This window comes from Abramis brama (genome assembly GCF_963993115.1).
Source record: "Abramis brama genome assembly, chromosome: 14".
In the NCBI taxonomy this organism is placed as follows: Eukaryota; Metazoa; Chordata; class Actinopteri; order Cypriniformes; family Leuciscidae; genus Abramis; species Abramis brama.
In genome coordinates, this window is record NC_139976.1 from 34889271 (window position 1) to 34906354 (window position 17084).

The following is a 17084-nucleotide window of genomic DNA, read 5'->3' on the forward strand; positions in this document are numbered from 1 at the left end:
GCCACTATAATAACTTAAAAAATGCCATCCTCCCATTGCTTCCTGTCTCTTCTTGACTGTCCTATCAAATAAAGGCAATTACAAGTGCACTTTTTAAAAGTGTTAAGAAACATAGTCAAAAATATGTATGCTCTTTAAGAGACCATTTAATTAATCAATATTTTGTTAGTTGCACATACTGTACTTTTAAGATTTGAAGTACACTACAAGCACACAATCAATACAATTAAGCACACTTCTCTTTCACAAGGGTTCTGAGTGATTACCATTGTTTACATATGGTGGTATCCACATGGTACTTCACAGTAATCGCGGTCCCAAAAACACAGTATTACTATGGTACCTTTTTGTTAGTGACGTCTGAGCGTCCTCATATTGTGTTTAACAGGAACTCCAGAGTTCATGGCTCCAGAAATGTACGAGGAGAAGTACGACGAGGCGGTGGACGTCTACGCATTTGGCATGTGCATCTTGGAGATGACCACATCAGAATACCCATACTCAGAGTGCCAAAACGCTGCCCAGATTTACCGCAAAGTTACCAGCGTGAGTTTCAACATGCTTGTATTATAAATATATTTAATGCCTTTATTAATTACTCAATAATTTAATCATTTAGGGGTTTGTCTCAGAAAATATTGATACACTACTGTTCAAAAGTTTGGGGCAAGTACGATTTTTTTTTTTTTAAAGAAAAAAATTAATACTTTTATTCAGCAAGGATGCATTACATTGATCAAAAGTGACAATAAAGACATTTGTAATGTTGAAAAATATTTCTATTTCAAACAAATGCTGTTTTTGCACTTTCCGTTCATCAAAGAATCCTGAAAAAAAAAAAAAAAATTCCACAAAATTATTAAGCAGCACAACTGTTTTCAGCATTGATAATAATACATGTTTCTTGAGCAGCAAATCAGCATATTAGAATTGTTTCTGACAGATCATGTGACTGAAGACTCCGGAATAAAAATCACAGGAATAAATTACATTTTAAAATATATTCACATAGAAAACGTCACATTCACAATATTAATGTTTTACTGTATTTCTGACCAAATAAATGCAACTTTGGTCAACATTAAAAAATGTACCAACCTCAAACTTTTGAACGGTAGTGAATCACAGGAAATATTAACTGTGAGATTGCTTTGAAATAGGTCCTATTATCATGCAGATGTGCTGCTTGCATTATTTTGCACAAGCATACGTCCATCCATTCAGTATGTCCTAGTTTAATCTCTCACACAGACAGTTCTGAGAACTTAAACCCAGCATGACAAGTGCAGTAAACATCCTCTCTTTATTCCCTTCTTTCCTTGTCTTCCTGCATGTCCTCGTTTCCTAAAGAGCTTGCTGTTTGTCATCTTTGAGCAGTGGTTTAAGACTCATGCTTCGGTTTGATTAGAGCTTCAGGCAGAGTTTGGAAACCCCCCTGCTGTCTGTATCCTGTTTGCAAAAGCCCAGGACTCGTCTCACTCCGTACCATTTGAGAAAGGCCCTACAGGTCACATGTGGACACAGAGAGGTCGACTCCGGTCCTATAACTTGTTGATACAGTATATTCACTTGTCTGCCCCTTACTGCATTTGGAAAACTTTACCTCTAAATTACATCAACATTTACGTCATGGCTCACATGTCTTCTTGTAATTAATGTAATGTAAACCAATTTATTCAATAGAAAAACCTTTCTTAATATAACAGTTCAAATAAGGGAGACTTATTAAAGTTAGATTCACTTATAGTTTGTATTGAAGTCACGGTTCGGTACAGCAGGGGTTAGAAAACTAAACACAAAATTGCTTCTTCTTTTTTCTTTTCTTTAAGTAAACTGTGTTTTTTAACAAATGTTTATATGTGTTTAAATAAATTCTATTATAATTAAAATTTTCTAAAGGATAAAAAAATCTATCTTAGCTATTGCTGTAAACTATATGGGGAGCCCTTAATTGCACATTACTATAATATTAAAGGTTACAATTAACAACAGAGCCCAAATGATTAAATTCAGTTGCTATTTATTTTTAGCTATAATAATCAACACTAAAAAAAAAAGTTCTGTAAATTGCACATAAGGCATTTTTGCATTAACTTCTAAATCTAATTATAAAGTTAATTTTCTACACCAATTCATTTTTTAAATATAATTCTTTACACAGTAATAAGTTGTTTTCATGACAATTTTATTAAACAATCAAGACATTACTAACAGGTTAAGTAAATATAATGAATATATAGTGCATGTGAAACGCTTCTCTCTAGAGCTCATTTCTCTAGCGAACTATTCTGCTGTCGACACTAAATGCCTGAGGTTAATGTAATGCTGCATGAGATATTATTCTCAAGCTGTTTTATTGATATCTTTTCACAGTTGAAACACAGGTTGAGATATGTAAACATATTAATCAATCGCCTCTTCATCTTCTGCACTTTTCACTGGTAGCAAACAGCGTTGCATTGTCGCATGCGCCCCCTTCTGGATTGGAGTGTGGATCGCCTGTGACTGAATGTATTCGTCGTGCGACTGCATGCACCTCGGGATGAATACATGTACCAATAAAAGTATTTTTACCTACAACAACAACCTTTAGTGGAATAAGACATGTTGTACTTCAACTGGCTTTTAGTAATGTTTTGATTTTACATGTCAGAAAACAAGTTTATGATGTTTTTAAACTAATAGCTAAACTTTACGTGGATGACGCCAGTGGCTTTGGTTTATAGGTGTGTTAAATAACGTGTCTTGAAAGAACGAAACAAAGCCTGCTCTGAAAAGGTTGTTGAGTGTTAATGACAAAGCCAAGGAGCGCACCGAGGTGTAAACGCAACAGGCACTCATCCAAAACTCCCGTGAACTCCATGCTTTATGCAGCTCATGCTCCACAAATATTACACGAGTCCACTGGGAAAGTGACCTACTCCAGCTGTAATCCAGCCCTCAGCTGTAAATCTTTGAAATGTAACAATATAACTTCACATTATTGAAGACTTTTGTGTAGTCGAAGTAACTCAAATGTGACAAATAACATGTGTGAACTGTTGTAGATCTTAAAATGATTAAACCAGCCATGTGTTGTGAAGTGTATTTTGGAAGAAATTAATATTTCAGGGCTTTATTAAATTTTATCACTGGGTTCAAGAACAGATTAAGGTAAAATAGATTTACATAGATGCTATTATTAATCATTTACAAATGTTTTCAAAGTGTCTCATAGTACTGAAAGTTAAAAAAATGGAATGTTGCACAAAACATTTGCGAATAAAGCACCGTTTGCATCCGTCTTAGACGCTTCTGGGAGGTCATTATACCAAATCATTTTGATGACAGACTTTGGCTCATGCATTTCAGAATGATCAAACCAACATTTGAGATGCTGTGCGATGCGATTGGTCCACTGGTTAGTCCAGTTATCCAATCACATCCACTGTGGCAAAGTCACATGAGTTTTTCTGTTGTGCATTAAGCTGCGCCTCAACTGAGTGCATACATTTTTATATGCATCTTTATTATTTCTGTGTATCTTGGCATTTCCATCCAGTGTTTTTTATGCAATATCCCAAAATTCCCATAAAAATAGGTGGATGGAAGCCTTGTCAGTAACAAATCAGCAACTTTTTCAAAACTATTTGCCTGTAGCTCTCATGTAACTCGCTGTGATTAGATTATCTGAAAGGGAATCATCTTATTAACATTTGAACATTAGATTAATGATTGGCATTATTAAAACTTATTAAGCCTCTTTGACTGATGTTTTTCTCAAACTTTTGACATTTCCGCTGTTTTCAGGGTATAAAGCCAGACAGTTTCTACAAGGTGAAAGTTCCAGAGTTGAAGGAAATCATTGAAGGCTGTATCCGCACGAACAAAGATGAAAGGTACTTTACTGCAGCTCAGCCTATTGATTTGACTTTACACTTTAAAAATGTTCTGTGATCCCTGTCTGGTACAGAAGCAATAATATTTTATATATATATATATATATATATATATATATATATATATATATATATATATACATTCTACAGAGCTTGTGTTTTTAAGAATAGAAAACCGTCTTAATGTCACAGGGTCAACAGGGATTTTAATGAAAACAAACTCAAAATAACAATCTCTGAACTTTAAAAATAGAAATACAAACACAGGCCAATGAAAGGAAACCAGAAACTGGTGTTGCGAATTAATCAAACTGTGAATCACCATAGAAACTAATGCAAACAGAGGAAACAGTGCAAAACCAAACAAAACCGACACTTAAATTATGATCCACAATGTTAAGATATTTATCTACTCCACTTTCCAACAACTTGGCAAACCATGTAGTTTAGCCTTTTAAACTTGTATTATTTGTATTGAGCCAAATATGTAACCATTATGTGATGTTTCAATGTTTAAAATTATTCAAGCGTTTCTTTGTTGTATGAATTTAGAAGACATGCATCAGGGTTGTTACTAAACTAAAACTATTACACACATTTTTTTAAAATAAAGATAAAATAAAAATATTGCTTTGGCAACTAACTGAAATAAGTTTGAAGTTGAAGCACTAAAATTACTAACTGTAAATAAATAAAAACTAAAACTGAAATAATAATAAAAAAAGATAAAATCACAAGAAAAACAAAAATGTAAATAAAATTTTAATTTAAATGAAAAGGAAAATAAAAATAAGATTATTGGAGTATGTTTTACAAGAAAAGTTGTACTTTTTTGTAATTTTGTGACATTTACTAACAGTTTCTGAGTGGAAACGGTTCCTACACCCACTTTTATATAAAATAATCACAAAAAAAACTTTTTGCATGCTTTTTCACCCATTCACCTGTGTATGAATTGTGAAGCGTGAAGTCTAGTGCGACCGCACCTTTATGCCAAAATAATATGAATAATTTAATCATTATTATGCTTGAAAACAGGTGCACATAACCTATATTTTCAAATACAACATTATTCACAAAACAGGTTTAGCTATTAAATGACATTTATTTCAACGTGTTTTTATACATTGAGTTTGTGTGGAATCATATCAATCTCTGTGGCTAGATACACCATCCAGGACCTGCTGGAGCACACGTTCTTCCAGGAGGACAACGGCGTTCACGTTGAGTTGGCTGAGGAAGATGATATGGTCAAATCCAGCCTGAAGCTCTGGCTTCGCATGGACGACACCAAGAAGCTCCACGGAAAGTACAAGGACAACAACGCCATCGAGTTCCTGTTTGAGCTTTACAAAGACGTGCCAGAGGAGGTGGCTCAGGAGATGGTGAGCTTCACACATAATCTCATGTCCCACTGTGGTGTCTCACTGTCAGCTTTTAATATGTTTTATGAAGGGATCCTAGGTGTGGTTACATTTCTCAGCTACTATGACTCAGTGGTTTACTGTCACTTTAAACACTAAACCCAGATATTCCCCTCAGGGATCAACAAAGCATTTGTGTTCACAGATGTACGTTAATATGTGGGCTAAGCTATTAAAGGGTTAGTTCACCCAAAAACTCTGTCAGTAATTACTCTCCCTCATGTTGTTCCAACCCCGTAAGACTTTTGTTCATCTTCGGAACACAAATTAAGATATTTTTGATGAAATCTTAGAGCTGGCTCACTCCTCTATAGGCTTCTATGTAATCGATATCTGCCATCCCAGAAAAGTTAGTAAAGACATCGTTAAAATAGTCCAAGTGACTACAGTGGCTCAACCTTAAGTTTACCAAGCGACGAGAATACTTTTTTTCAAAAATACCAGTAATTTTTAAATTAACAGTTAATTATGTATAATTACGTGCAACTAACACTTAACCAAACCCAATAGCAAGTACATGTTGTTAAAACTATATTACTCAGTACTTTATATTACTTTATAATCACACTGTAACAATGACACCTTTAAATAAAGTGTAACCAAATATTATTTTGGTAACTATTTGAAAATAAAAATTATATATTAAATGAATAAATACATTTAAATAATTAAACCAATTAAATGATAATTTAATAATTAAGTAAATAATACACTGAAACAGCATGTAGCCTTCAAATATGAGTAAATATTGCATTAAATTGACCAAATGAAAAGTTAGTAAAAATGTTAGTAAAAATAGTAAAAATGATGTGTAATAGAGCAGGTGGCAAGTTTATACACTACAGATTTTATTTTCTTTAAGCAAAATATAATTAATTATTTAATTTTACTTTGGACTCAAATATAAAGCATGTTTTATAATATAAAATATTATATATTTCTATAATATTTATAATCTAAAAGTTTTATAATATAAAATATTTAAAATATAAAGCAAATGTTCTTGACAGCTTGACATTTATTTATGAATACATTTTTTGTACTTTTCCGTGTGCAACATGTAATTGAGGGAGGGGTGGAGAGCCCACTTACATTTATCTTTTTACTTACTAACTTATTTACTTATACTTTCTACAGGTTTGGTCCAACCTGCTTAAGCTTCAGTGTCTTTCATTATCTGTTTTGACTTTCCAGAACTGACCTTCACATTGTTGGTAATTTCCAACAATCTGTCCTCATTCAGTGTCGATTGCTTTACTCTTCCTGTGTCAGTAATGTGGGGATGCCACTGAACTCTTGACCTTCATAGAGCACAACGTTTCAAACACACCTGTATCTACTGGCAGGCTTTTTCTTGACATACTGGGACATGACCCTCGCCATTCCCTTCAGCTTAAAGACGAGGCCTGTGTATTGTAACCCTGCTGTGTGTTGCATAACAGTTTCAAGGGCAGAACTTTTTAATCATCGGCGTGGAAATGTGAGAGCGGGGCCAAAGGAGGAAGAGGGTCACGTGACCGGTGATAGAACCGCCTCAAGACCGTGTTGTGAAACTGGAGCCTTTCTCTTGTCCAGACGCTTTATTAGGCTAGGCGGTCACAATCCTTCTTTTATCACTCATCAGGTCTGCTTTTCATCAAGAACAAATTTATCGTCAAATCACATCGACAGAGGGTTACCATGTAATTTGACTAGCTGATGTGGTGATAGAGACTTCAGAGCAACATTAGCCAACATTATTTCAGTGGAAACACACTGTTCCAAAGCTGGGTGAAAGGTTATTGAGATCTCCATTGCAGAGCCATTTTCATCAACTTTATGCCAAGCAAAATTTAGCTTCAGATCGGCAAAGAATGCAAAATTTGTCCATAACAAGACACCGTATTTCAAACTCGCATGCCACATTCTTATTTCAGACTAGTGAAAATCAAACATCCAAAATACATATTTAAGTGTTTATTTTATTACACTTTATATAGTTGTGTCTGTAAAATTCAATAACAATACATATCTGCAAAGTCCGTTTTCAGTCAGAAATCTCCACTTCAGCTGCTTCACACACACCAAACTCTACATTTTTATTCCCATCTTTATTCTGAAAGCTTTTAGAGATTGGTTTGTTAATATATCATTTTATTTCAGTTGATGTTTGTAAAATAAAAGATAGATCCAAAATCCTCTCTATAAAAACCTTTAATCTGTCAACAAAATGAAACGAATTTTGAACCTGGCTTTATCCAATGTTCAGATTTCTGCTCTGGAAATGTATGCAAACGAGTGCATATTTAATTAGATAATGCATATTTGCATATTTAATCAACATTTCGGAAAACTTGTAATACAAAACAATTGTTTTAATGTAGCTTGATTGATCAACTGTTGAATTTGATTCATACCATATGTTGTGTTGCACTTCCTAAAAACGTTTTATCAAACGCCTGTCTTTCCCAGGTGATTCTGGGGTTTGTATGCGAGGTGGACTACAAGCTGGTGGCCAAGGCCATGCGAGACCGTGTGACGGCCATCAAGCGCCAGAGGGAAAAACATCGTCGGCTAGCAGAGGAGCAGCAGAAGAAGAAGAAGGAGGAAATTATTGAGGAAGAGCCTGAGCTGTCATCGCCCAAATCCACCATTCAAATGCCTGAAAACCCCGCCCCCTTTCCTGCACAGGCCCCGCCCACTCCTGGAATCCCTGAACCTGTTAGTGGCTCATCGGATTCTGGGATTATCGGGAGCTTCCCACCAGAGCCAGAGGAACCGGAGGCCGATCAACACTTCCACATCCACCATACAAGCTGCTCCTCAACAACCTGTAAGCACTAGATCTTCGTTTCATCATGTTTATGTGATTATATAGTAGTAATAGACCGATACATCAGTCAGATGGATATATTTTTGGTTCATTATTGGCCATTGAAAACCCCACATTGATAAACCTCTATATTAGATGTCTTTTCGCTCCCCTGCACAGGTTCAAGTCGTCCAGTAAGCCTCACATAAACTACACTGTGCAGTGCCCTATATTTTCCTCAATGTTTCTTTCACGGCGTGTTAAGAGCCGTGGCTCTCCGAGAACAGCGCGGCACAGTCAACCGACTCCACAAATAAACTCTTTTTAATAGCCAGTGTGTGTGTGTGCTTATCGGGGAGGGTGAGGGGGTCGGGTACAGTTAGCAACTTATGCAGTTTGACACACTTTTGGAGTGGAAACTATAGAGGAAGGGCACTGTAATACGAAGCACTAGATTTACCGCATTTTTATTAACTGTAATATTCCTGCATCATGTGCATGTCTGTTAATAGTGAGCCATGGTTTTATAGTTAACTAAAACGAAAACCATAAATATAATTTCCGTAACTGAAATAAAATAAAATATAAAAAAAACTTATTTTATTTTAGCTAGGAACACACTGCAGTGCTATTTTAGTATTGAGATTTTATTACATTTTGAATGAGCTTTTTTCTGTTTTGTTTTGGGTTTTTTAATGTCTGTGTTTCTCATTTCTCTTTTTCATTTAGTTTAACTTGTTGTATTGAAATAACTAAAACTAAAATAAAATGAATAAATGGTATCACTTTAGTTTGGGGTCCAGTTCTCCATAATAACTAGTTACTTAGGTATTAGCATGCGTATTACTATGAAATTGTTTATTAGTACCAATATTAGCACATATTAATAATTATGGTCATTATTCTGCATGAAAATATTCTACATCCCTTAATCACCCAATACCTGCACGTTTTACTAATTTGTTCTGTTGTTTCAATTAAATCATGCGCACGTTATAATTCGTTCCCTCGATTTAGCCAAACAAAAATGAGGGAATGAATTAGTAAAATGTGGCCACAATTTAGGGGAACAATTGTGTGCTTGATTTGGTAAAATAATAGAACGAATTATTATATCGTGCCCACGATTTACTTAAAACGAGGGAACAAATGAATAAAACGTGGCCACTATTTACTAAAACTAGAGAAGAATTCTTAACTCGTGGCCACGATATATATATTTTTGTCTGCATGCCATGTGCAGGGCTCCGTAAAAACTGAAATAAAATGAACAAAATTCTATACAGACATTTATAGTCTTTTTTTAATGAATTCAAAATCTCAATGATACTAAAATACCACTGCAGTGAGTTAGGCGCCGACGTTGTGCCATGTTGTTTTCGATATTTTTTATATTATTCTTATTATTTTATATACTAATAAATAGTGCATTTAGAGGTGAATATTATCCACTAGCATGAAATCCCCTCAAAATACAATAACACACATTTTGAAATAAAATATTGTACTTTCATTGCATAAAAAAGCGTATTGTCTTTGGTCTGTTTTGAGGTACTAGCAGAGGGTTAACAGACTGTCTGATTCTGTGTTTCTCCAGCTGACTGTGAGACTGATGGCGATCTCAGCCCCTCTGGTTTACAGGATGGTCCCGAGGCTTCAAATATCAAAATCAGCTGCTCTCCACAGGCCACGCCCACAGAGGCCACGCCCATCACCACTCCACCAATCCCAGCTCTCCGTTTCCCCTCAGTGAGTGTATAATGACAAAATTGGCTTCACTTAATGACGAGTTAAACGTAGGAGACCCATTTAAACTCAATTTACGCAATTTACCATTGCAGGAAGTCATAATGAACTTGCTTCTTTGATGTTCATGTATCCCTTAATCTCCCCCCAGAGTATCGCCGTGTCGACTAAAACAGAGAGAGGACCTCCCAGCCCTTTCTCCTCACCTGTGGACAGGTAAAAACCTGCTTTCTTGATCCCTCAGCTCTTCACTAGCATCTGTGCCATATTAAAAACATCCATATGACACACAGAACTTCGAGGTTTGTGTTTTACTTTAGTGCCAGATGTACTGATGGCTTTGTGCTCAGTAGGGTCCATGTTTTCATATGGAGTCCATCCCCTCCTCTCATCTTTCGTAACAGTGCACATTCTCTACGTCCTATAGGATCCTGTTGATTCACCACAGGGCTCTTGGATGCCGTCCCTAGCAAATGCCTGCCATTACAACATAGTTTTCCACTCATAAGAACTTCACGTTTCTCAGCAGGCAGAGATCTTTCAAAAGAGCCAGAGTCTGCCAAGCGGTAGGCTGGCTATAAACGGTTTTGTGGGCCTCGTAGGAAGCCCAGTGTTTGGATTAAACGGAGGCTTGTGTTGGTAAAAGACCTGAGAGACACAATTAGCTCATAGAAACAAGCTCAGAATGGACTCCACGTCCCAACAGGCCAAACTCGGCAAAGATAAAGCCAATTCAAATACTACGTCTGTCTAGTTCTTTCTCTGTAGCCGTTATATTGGATTTCCAGGAAACAGTGCAATGAAAACAACATGTTTTGAAGTACATGACAAATGGACATTCAATACAACTGATCACACTTCTTCTTCACAAGGGTCCTCTGAGCTGGACATTACTGACACAATGCAAGCTGTGGGGTCAAAGGCTAAAAGAAGGACATACAAAAGTTTGTTTACTTCAGACTTGTAAAACCTAACACGAGGGAACACAGAGCACTCATGAAATGCACCATGTTCTCTTAAAAACCTAATATTAAGCAAATAAGGGTGTTGAGATGGTGAGAGAGGGAAATTCCTTCGTGGTTTTCTTCATTTTGTGCTTATTGAACCGTTTTTATAGGCCCAGTTTAACTTCAGGTCTTCCAAACACCCGTTTAATTAACATGATGTTCACTTTTGTACTTTTATAGGTTTACTTGGTTGTGCAATGTTAGCATAACATACTTAGTTTTAGCAAATGGTGGTGGGCGAGTTACACACAGAAGTTTAATACTTGTGGTTAGGTGTTTGTTTAAATCCCTTTTACCCGAACTACAGTATGAGCAATAGCAAACATCTAGTAATGATAGCTGATAATATTACACAGGTATTTTCCTGCAGTTTGGACTTTCATAGAATGCAAAATATAATGTTTTGTCCATAATCTGTCATATAATTATCCTGATTATGTCACAGTTATGCTTCAGATGTGACCTCCGGCTTGAGCGATGGCTACGAGGGACAATCAGAGAGGGGGAGCAAGTCAGCGACCCGACGGACAGCAGCGAAACTGTTTAGGCGGAGAACGCGGTCCCGTCTGCGAATTACAGGGGTGAGAAAAAATCTGCATTTCATCCGGTCACGTATACATACTCCTAACTAATGGTGGACCGATTATGGGCTTTTTGGTGGCCGATGCAGATGCCGATATCTTAGAGAGTAGGGTGGCCAATAAAAAGTAGATAAATATGATCTTCAAATATTTCATTTTAAATATATTTGACATTATATTAACCAAATTAAATTATAAATTTGTTTTAATAACTTAATATTAAAAAGTTATAAATATATATATTAAAACAATTATTAATTAAATATAATATTATAATATAATTATAATATCATTTTGACTATTTAATTTATAAAGGTAGTAAAAGCTGCTATAATATTTATATTATTTGACAATATATTTACCAAGTGAAAAATAAAATAATTACATTTAAATAAATAAATAAATATATATATATATATATATATATATATATATATATTATTTTTTATTTTATTTAAAATAATATTATAATATAATTTTGACTATTTCATTTGTAAAGACAATAAATGCTGCAATGATATTTACATTAATTTGACATTATATTCACTAAATTGTATAAATAGTAAAAAAAATGAAATAAATACAAATAAGGAAGTATAGCATTTGCCTTTTTATTACTAATAACTTTTTATTATTAATTTATTATAATAACTTAATGTATACAAATTATAATTATATATTATATAAGTTTAATAAATTTGAAATTATTATTATTATAATATTATAATATAATTATAATATAATTTTGACAGGTCTTGGTGCTGTCAAAATAAAAGTCCCTTTCCAACAGTTATCAGCCAAGCAGAAAAAGTAGTGCCCAGTACTGGTAATTAAAAAATGCTAAATATCTGTGATATATCGGTCAACCATTTCTCCTAACCACTGGCCAGTCCATTTCTGCACGTCTGTAAAACCATCAGATGATCAATAAATAATGTTAGCAAGGCAATTGGTGATAACTTGCAATGATATTGCATGTGAATTTAAGATGTCCATGTGTGATCGTTCTCTGTGTGGGTACGGGATGTCCTCAGTCATTTGTTTCATGAGGAACCGTTTGGGTTTGCATTGATTAGTGTTCAAAGGGCCAGAGAGATAAACTATAAACACACGGTTAAACACAATTAGCTCAGACCTTGACTAATGCACACTTGCACACGCACAAAGAGAATTTTCTCTTTATTTATCCTATTATGCATAAATAATTTGAATAAACTTGTTTACACAATTATTGAACTGAATTGAACTGAATATTGACATTATTATCTTGCTACAGCTTGAATTTGTCTCATGGTGAAGTTTTTCACCAAGTTTTCATGATTAATTCTGTTACTTTCCTGTTTATTACTGTGAAGCTGCTTTGAAACGATGGCTGTATCAATAACGTGAATGTCTGGTAATATGCACACAGACACATTTGTATTTTCCGTGACAATGATGTGTGTGTTGTTCCCCACAGCTGTCTGATAAAGTAGATCGGGTGGTTGAGTGTCAGCTACAGACTCATAACGATAAGATGGTCACCTTCAAATTTGACCTGGATGGCGACAACCCTGAGGACATCGCTGCGGTAATGGTAGGTGCCTAACTTCTTAAAATGCACACACATTGACACATTGTCTTTTCTTCCCTTTGCTGTGTCACTTTATAAGAACCTACAGCTGGACTCTATGGATATTTATGTGCATGTGTTTGGGTCGTACTCAGGAAAAGTACCATTGCATGTTTATTTGTTGAATTTAATTTCAAAAAGTTACTGCTGAACTTTCAAACTAATCATATTTGCCAACCTCAGGCTGAAAGTATCAGAGTAACCCCAGTATTCAGATTAGTGGACATAAAAAAAACAAAACAAAAAAACAATTTCAATAGAAATCACAGATTGTAATGATGAGTTTCCATAGCTATTAACATTGTAAATCTATTTTTTCTTTTTTATATATATATATATATACATTTTTTTATTTATTATCTAACATACATTTATAACACAATACTTTGTGTTAAATTATCTTGCCATTAAGTTTCAGAAAACTAGTTACTGCTGCTGACATCTTTCCCTCTTCTCACCACCTTAATCGATTTTTTTAACTCTTTTGTAAAGCAATACAACTGTTTTCAACATTGATAATATAAAGAAATGTTTCTTGAGCATCAAATCATCATATTAGAATAATTTCTGAAGGATCATGTGACACTGAAGACTGGAGTAATGATGCTGAAAATTCAGCTTTGATCACAGGAATAAATTACATTTTACAATATATTTACATAGAAAACAATTACTTTAAATTATAAAAATATTTAGCAATATTACAGTTTTTACTGTAACTTTTTTAAGAAATGTTGAAATTAATGTTAACTATGATAAATTTTTTAGAAGTTTTTTTTTTATAGCTAATAATAGTTAACTCTTTAATAAACACTGCCTTAAATATAAAAACTGCCAAACATTATCAAAATGAAATGTCAAACCCATCAAGTGAAGCTGACACGACTGTGAAGCTTTGGGGGTGTTGATGGACTCCATCTACTATATTTGTGTTTTGATCATCATTCTGAATCCGATCCAGACGTAGTCTTTGACAATAACACCATTTTCTCAGCTTTTTGTTCAAAATGTGTGGGTTTTTTTTTTTTATGTAACTCACCCACATTCAAGTGTTTATAAAAAAAGATTGAATGAAGCTAGTATAAAATGTTTTTTTTACCAGAGCTGTTTTTTCTTTTGATATTTTGCATGTTCAGTTATTCACACAACAGTATATTCTGTGGGCCATAGAATTTTGTGAAAATGGTGAAAAATGCATGGAACCTTATTGTAAAGTGTTATCACATTTTTAAAACTATTATTTATTTAATTGAAGAGCACAAAACATGATAGACATAAACATTCTAACATTTTACTATTATTGTTGTACATTTCAGAGATATTTTGATATTTAAGCTGACCAGATCACCAACTGTTTCAGACATCTGGTTCTGTTTGTCCCTCATTATAAGATGCAGGAGAGCGATTGCATTTCTTCTTTTTTTCTCTTTTTTTCTTTTTTCTTTTTTCTTTTTCTGATTCACCCCCAAAACGTATAAAACGTCCCAGGGTTTACACAAAAAATTCACCCTATCTATTTTCTAAATGCATGTTATTGATCTTATTGTGAACAATTACATCTGAAGGTACTACTAACTATAAGTAACTTTGCAAGTACATGTCAACTTATTCTACTAACCCTAACCCTAACACTCTACTAATACTGTAATGAGAGTTAGTTGACATGTAGTTGCTAAGTTACTTATTATACTTATAACGGACACGTCACAATATTCCTAATTTAAATAATTCCCACTCAAGGCATACGCAGAATAAAGCCTGGTTGAGTTAGTTAGTAGTGTGTTAAACTGCTGGTTATGGTAAAGGGCGGGACATTTCCCAAACACGCTTGAAGCGCTTGACCAATCACAACACACTTGCCCAGTCGACCAATCAGAGCACAGTGTGCTTTTCAGAAGGCGGGGCTTCATAGAGACAGGAACTAAACAGAGCGTTACTGACAGACTGGGAAGAGAGGAGCTGCAACAATGGAGAATATGGGAAAATAATAATGAAACCTGTTCTAGTAGAACCCAAAAAACTAAATCAAGACTTTGAAAAAGGCCATAATAGGTCCAATAAATTTGAGTTGAAGGATGAATGGGCAAGAAGAAGAGTGAATAAAATCTTGTACTTTTCATATCAAAGTATAAAGAGAATTTATTTTAATATAAAGTTTATTCCTGTCATTTTCCATAAGTTTGAGGCTTTGATTGTAATGCTGAGTGTGTAGGAGTGGATGGACGGATGCCTATTGTAAGTGTGTGTGTTCGATGACAGGACTGTGTGACTGCATGCAGCTCCCTCTCTCAGATACAGAAGCTCTTTGTTTCGTCTCAGAGTCCTGGCAGCGCTGGAGTCGCTCCTGGTGTGTTATTGGTCGAAGGGTGAACACCCACTGCTATTAGTGGTGTGTAAAAGCTCAGCTTGTGGACAAACTTAATTAAAGCTCCCTTGAATTAAAAGAGTGTCCACAAGTGCGCAATTTAAGCACGTTTCATTTTAAGTAGTCGAGGGATAGTTTGAATCGCACAGAGAGCCGCCTTGATCCCTGCAAGGTCTACGTGCGTAGCGCACGTAGCGCGTGCCGATGCCAGCTTCCCTTCGGCATTCAGAATTGATGGTGCTTCTTAAGTCATGCTCGCTCATTTTGTTTTGTTTATTTCTTTTTTCTCACCCCGTCAAGGTGCATAATGAGTTCATCCTGCCCTCAGAGAAGGAAGGTTTCATTCACCGCATCGGTGACATCATTAAGCGAGCAGAGTCCATGCTGAAGGACTCATCTGGTCAACATGAAACCTACGGAGCCGCCCGTCCCTCTTATCTTCATGCCGTCAACTCACTGTCTGGTTCTCAGGTGAGCCTGCAAGTGAAGAAACCGTCCAGTCCACTCACTTTCATAATCCATTGCAACATGATAACTACCAATAAGCTATGCCATTTATTTGAATAATTATTTATGCACTAGTAGCAGATCATTTTATGCGATGCAAAGAGGTCTGTGTACCTGAAGAAGAAGATAAATCACGTTTCCAGCTGTAGCTGTAGGTGAGGGTGTGCGCTCTGTTCAGGAGTTTACACAACCACTATTTTTCAACAGAGTTCTCTGTTGTTGTGAGTGTTTTGTTTGAAAATGATCGGTTTCAGGTTTAACTCATGATCTTGAGGTGCGTTCTGTACTATTTTGTCCTGTTCTGGGCAGCACAAAAGAGGACAGTATAACAATGAGCGACTGTTTTAAGCCCTATTCGGACGGGACTAGTTTAAACACGGAGAGGTGGGGTAATGTAATTTTAATACAGGACGTCTGTGATAATAATGGCCAATTCGCACGGGATAAGATATCTCAGTAAAACTAGAAGAAGTGGGAGGGGTAACTCGATTTAATCACCGCCATCACCTCCCTGTCATCATGCGAGTAATAGGTTTCTTCCTGATCATCATCATCATATGCGCAAACACATACATATAACCTTTGTATAAACAGTTAGGTTCGGTTGGATGTATTAAATAAATTCAGATTGTATATGTTGGTAATAGGCACTTATCTAACGCTAAAAGAAGTTTCGTGCTTCTCTGAATGGTGTGTGGAAAACACTTGAGTTTTGCCACAGACTCGTCCCACCGTCTAGAACGCAATTGAATGCTTTTTCAAGCGTTTCCATACTTGAAAAAACGCGGAAAACTACTTTTAAACGGGAAATGATGGAATATTCACGTACATACAGTACAGGTCAAAATTTTGGAAACATTACGTTTTTTTATATTTTTGAAAGAAGTCTCTAATGCTTATCAAGGCTGCGTTTATTTGATCAAAAATACAGAACAAAAACAGTAATATTGTGAAATATTATTACAACTTAAAATAATAGTTTTCTATTTGAATATACTTTAAAAAATAATTTATTCCTGTGATGCAAAGCTGAATTTTCAGCATCATTACTCCAGTCTTCAGTGTCACATGTGACATCCATCACATCACATGATCCTTTAGAAATCATTCTAATATTCTGATTTATTATGAGTTTTGGAAACAGTTCTGCTGCCTAATATATTTGATGAATAA

The 17084-nt window shown here is 35.1% G+C and overlaps 2 protein-coding genes across 3 annotated transcripts in view; one reads left to right on the top strand and one right to left on the bottom strand.

Annotated features, from left to right (window-relative positions):
- The window catches only part of LOC311096687 (integrin alpha-X-like), a 569425-nt gene that overhangs the window by 340801 nt on the left and 211540 nt on the right, over nt 1–17084 (bottom strand). The gene's annotated exons all lie outside the window — the stretch shown is intronic.
- Nucleotides 1–17084, top strand: part of wnk4a (WNK lysine deficient protein kinase 4a) — a 60578-nt gene that overhangs the window by 28947 nt on the left and 14547 nt on the right. Inside the window, exons 5-14 of one of the 2 annotated variants that reach the window (XM_084135972.1) lie at nt 389–546; nt 1161–1223; nt 3790–3878; nt 5044–5263; nt 7754–8114; nt 9691–9842; nt 9991–10055; nt 11292–11427; nt 12887–13003; nt 15705–15875. In XM_084135972.1, coding sequence (XP_083992098.1) covers nt 389–546; nt 1161–1223; nt 3790–3878; nt 5044–5263; nt 7754–8114; nt 9691–9842; nt 9991–10055; nt 11292–11427; nt 12887–13003; nt 15705–15875 — 1532 coding nt within the window. The remainder of the gene's footprint in view (nt 1–388; nt 547–1160; nt 1224–3789; nt 3879–5043; nt 5264–7753; nt 8115–9690; nt 9843–9990; nt 10056–11291; nt 11428–12886; nt 13004–15704; nt 15876–17084) is intronic. The other variant, XM_084135973.1, reaches the window with a different exon arrangement.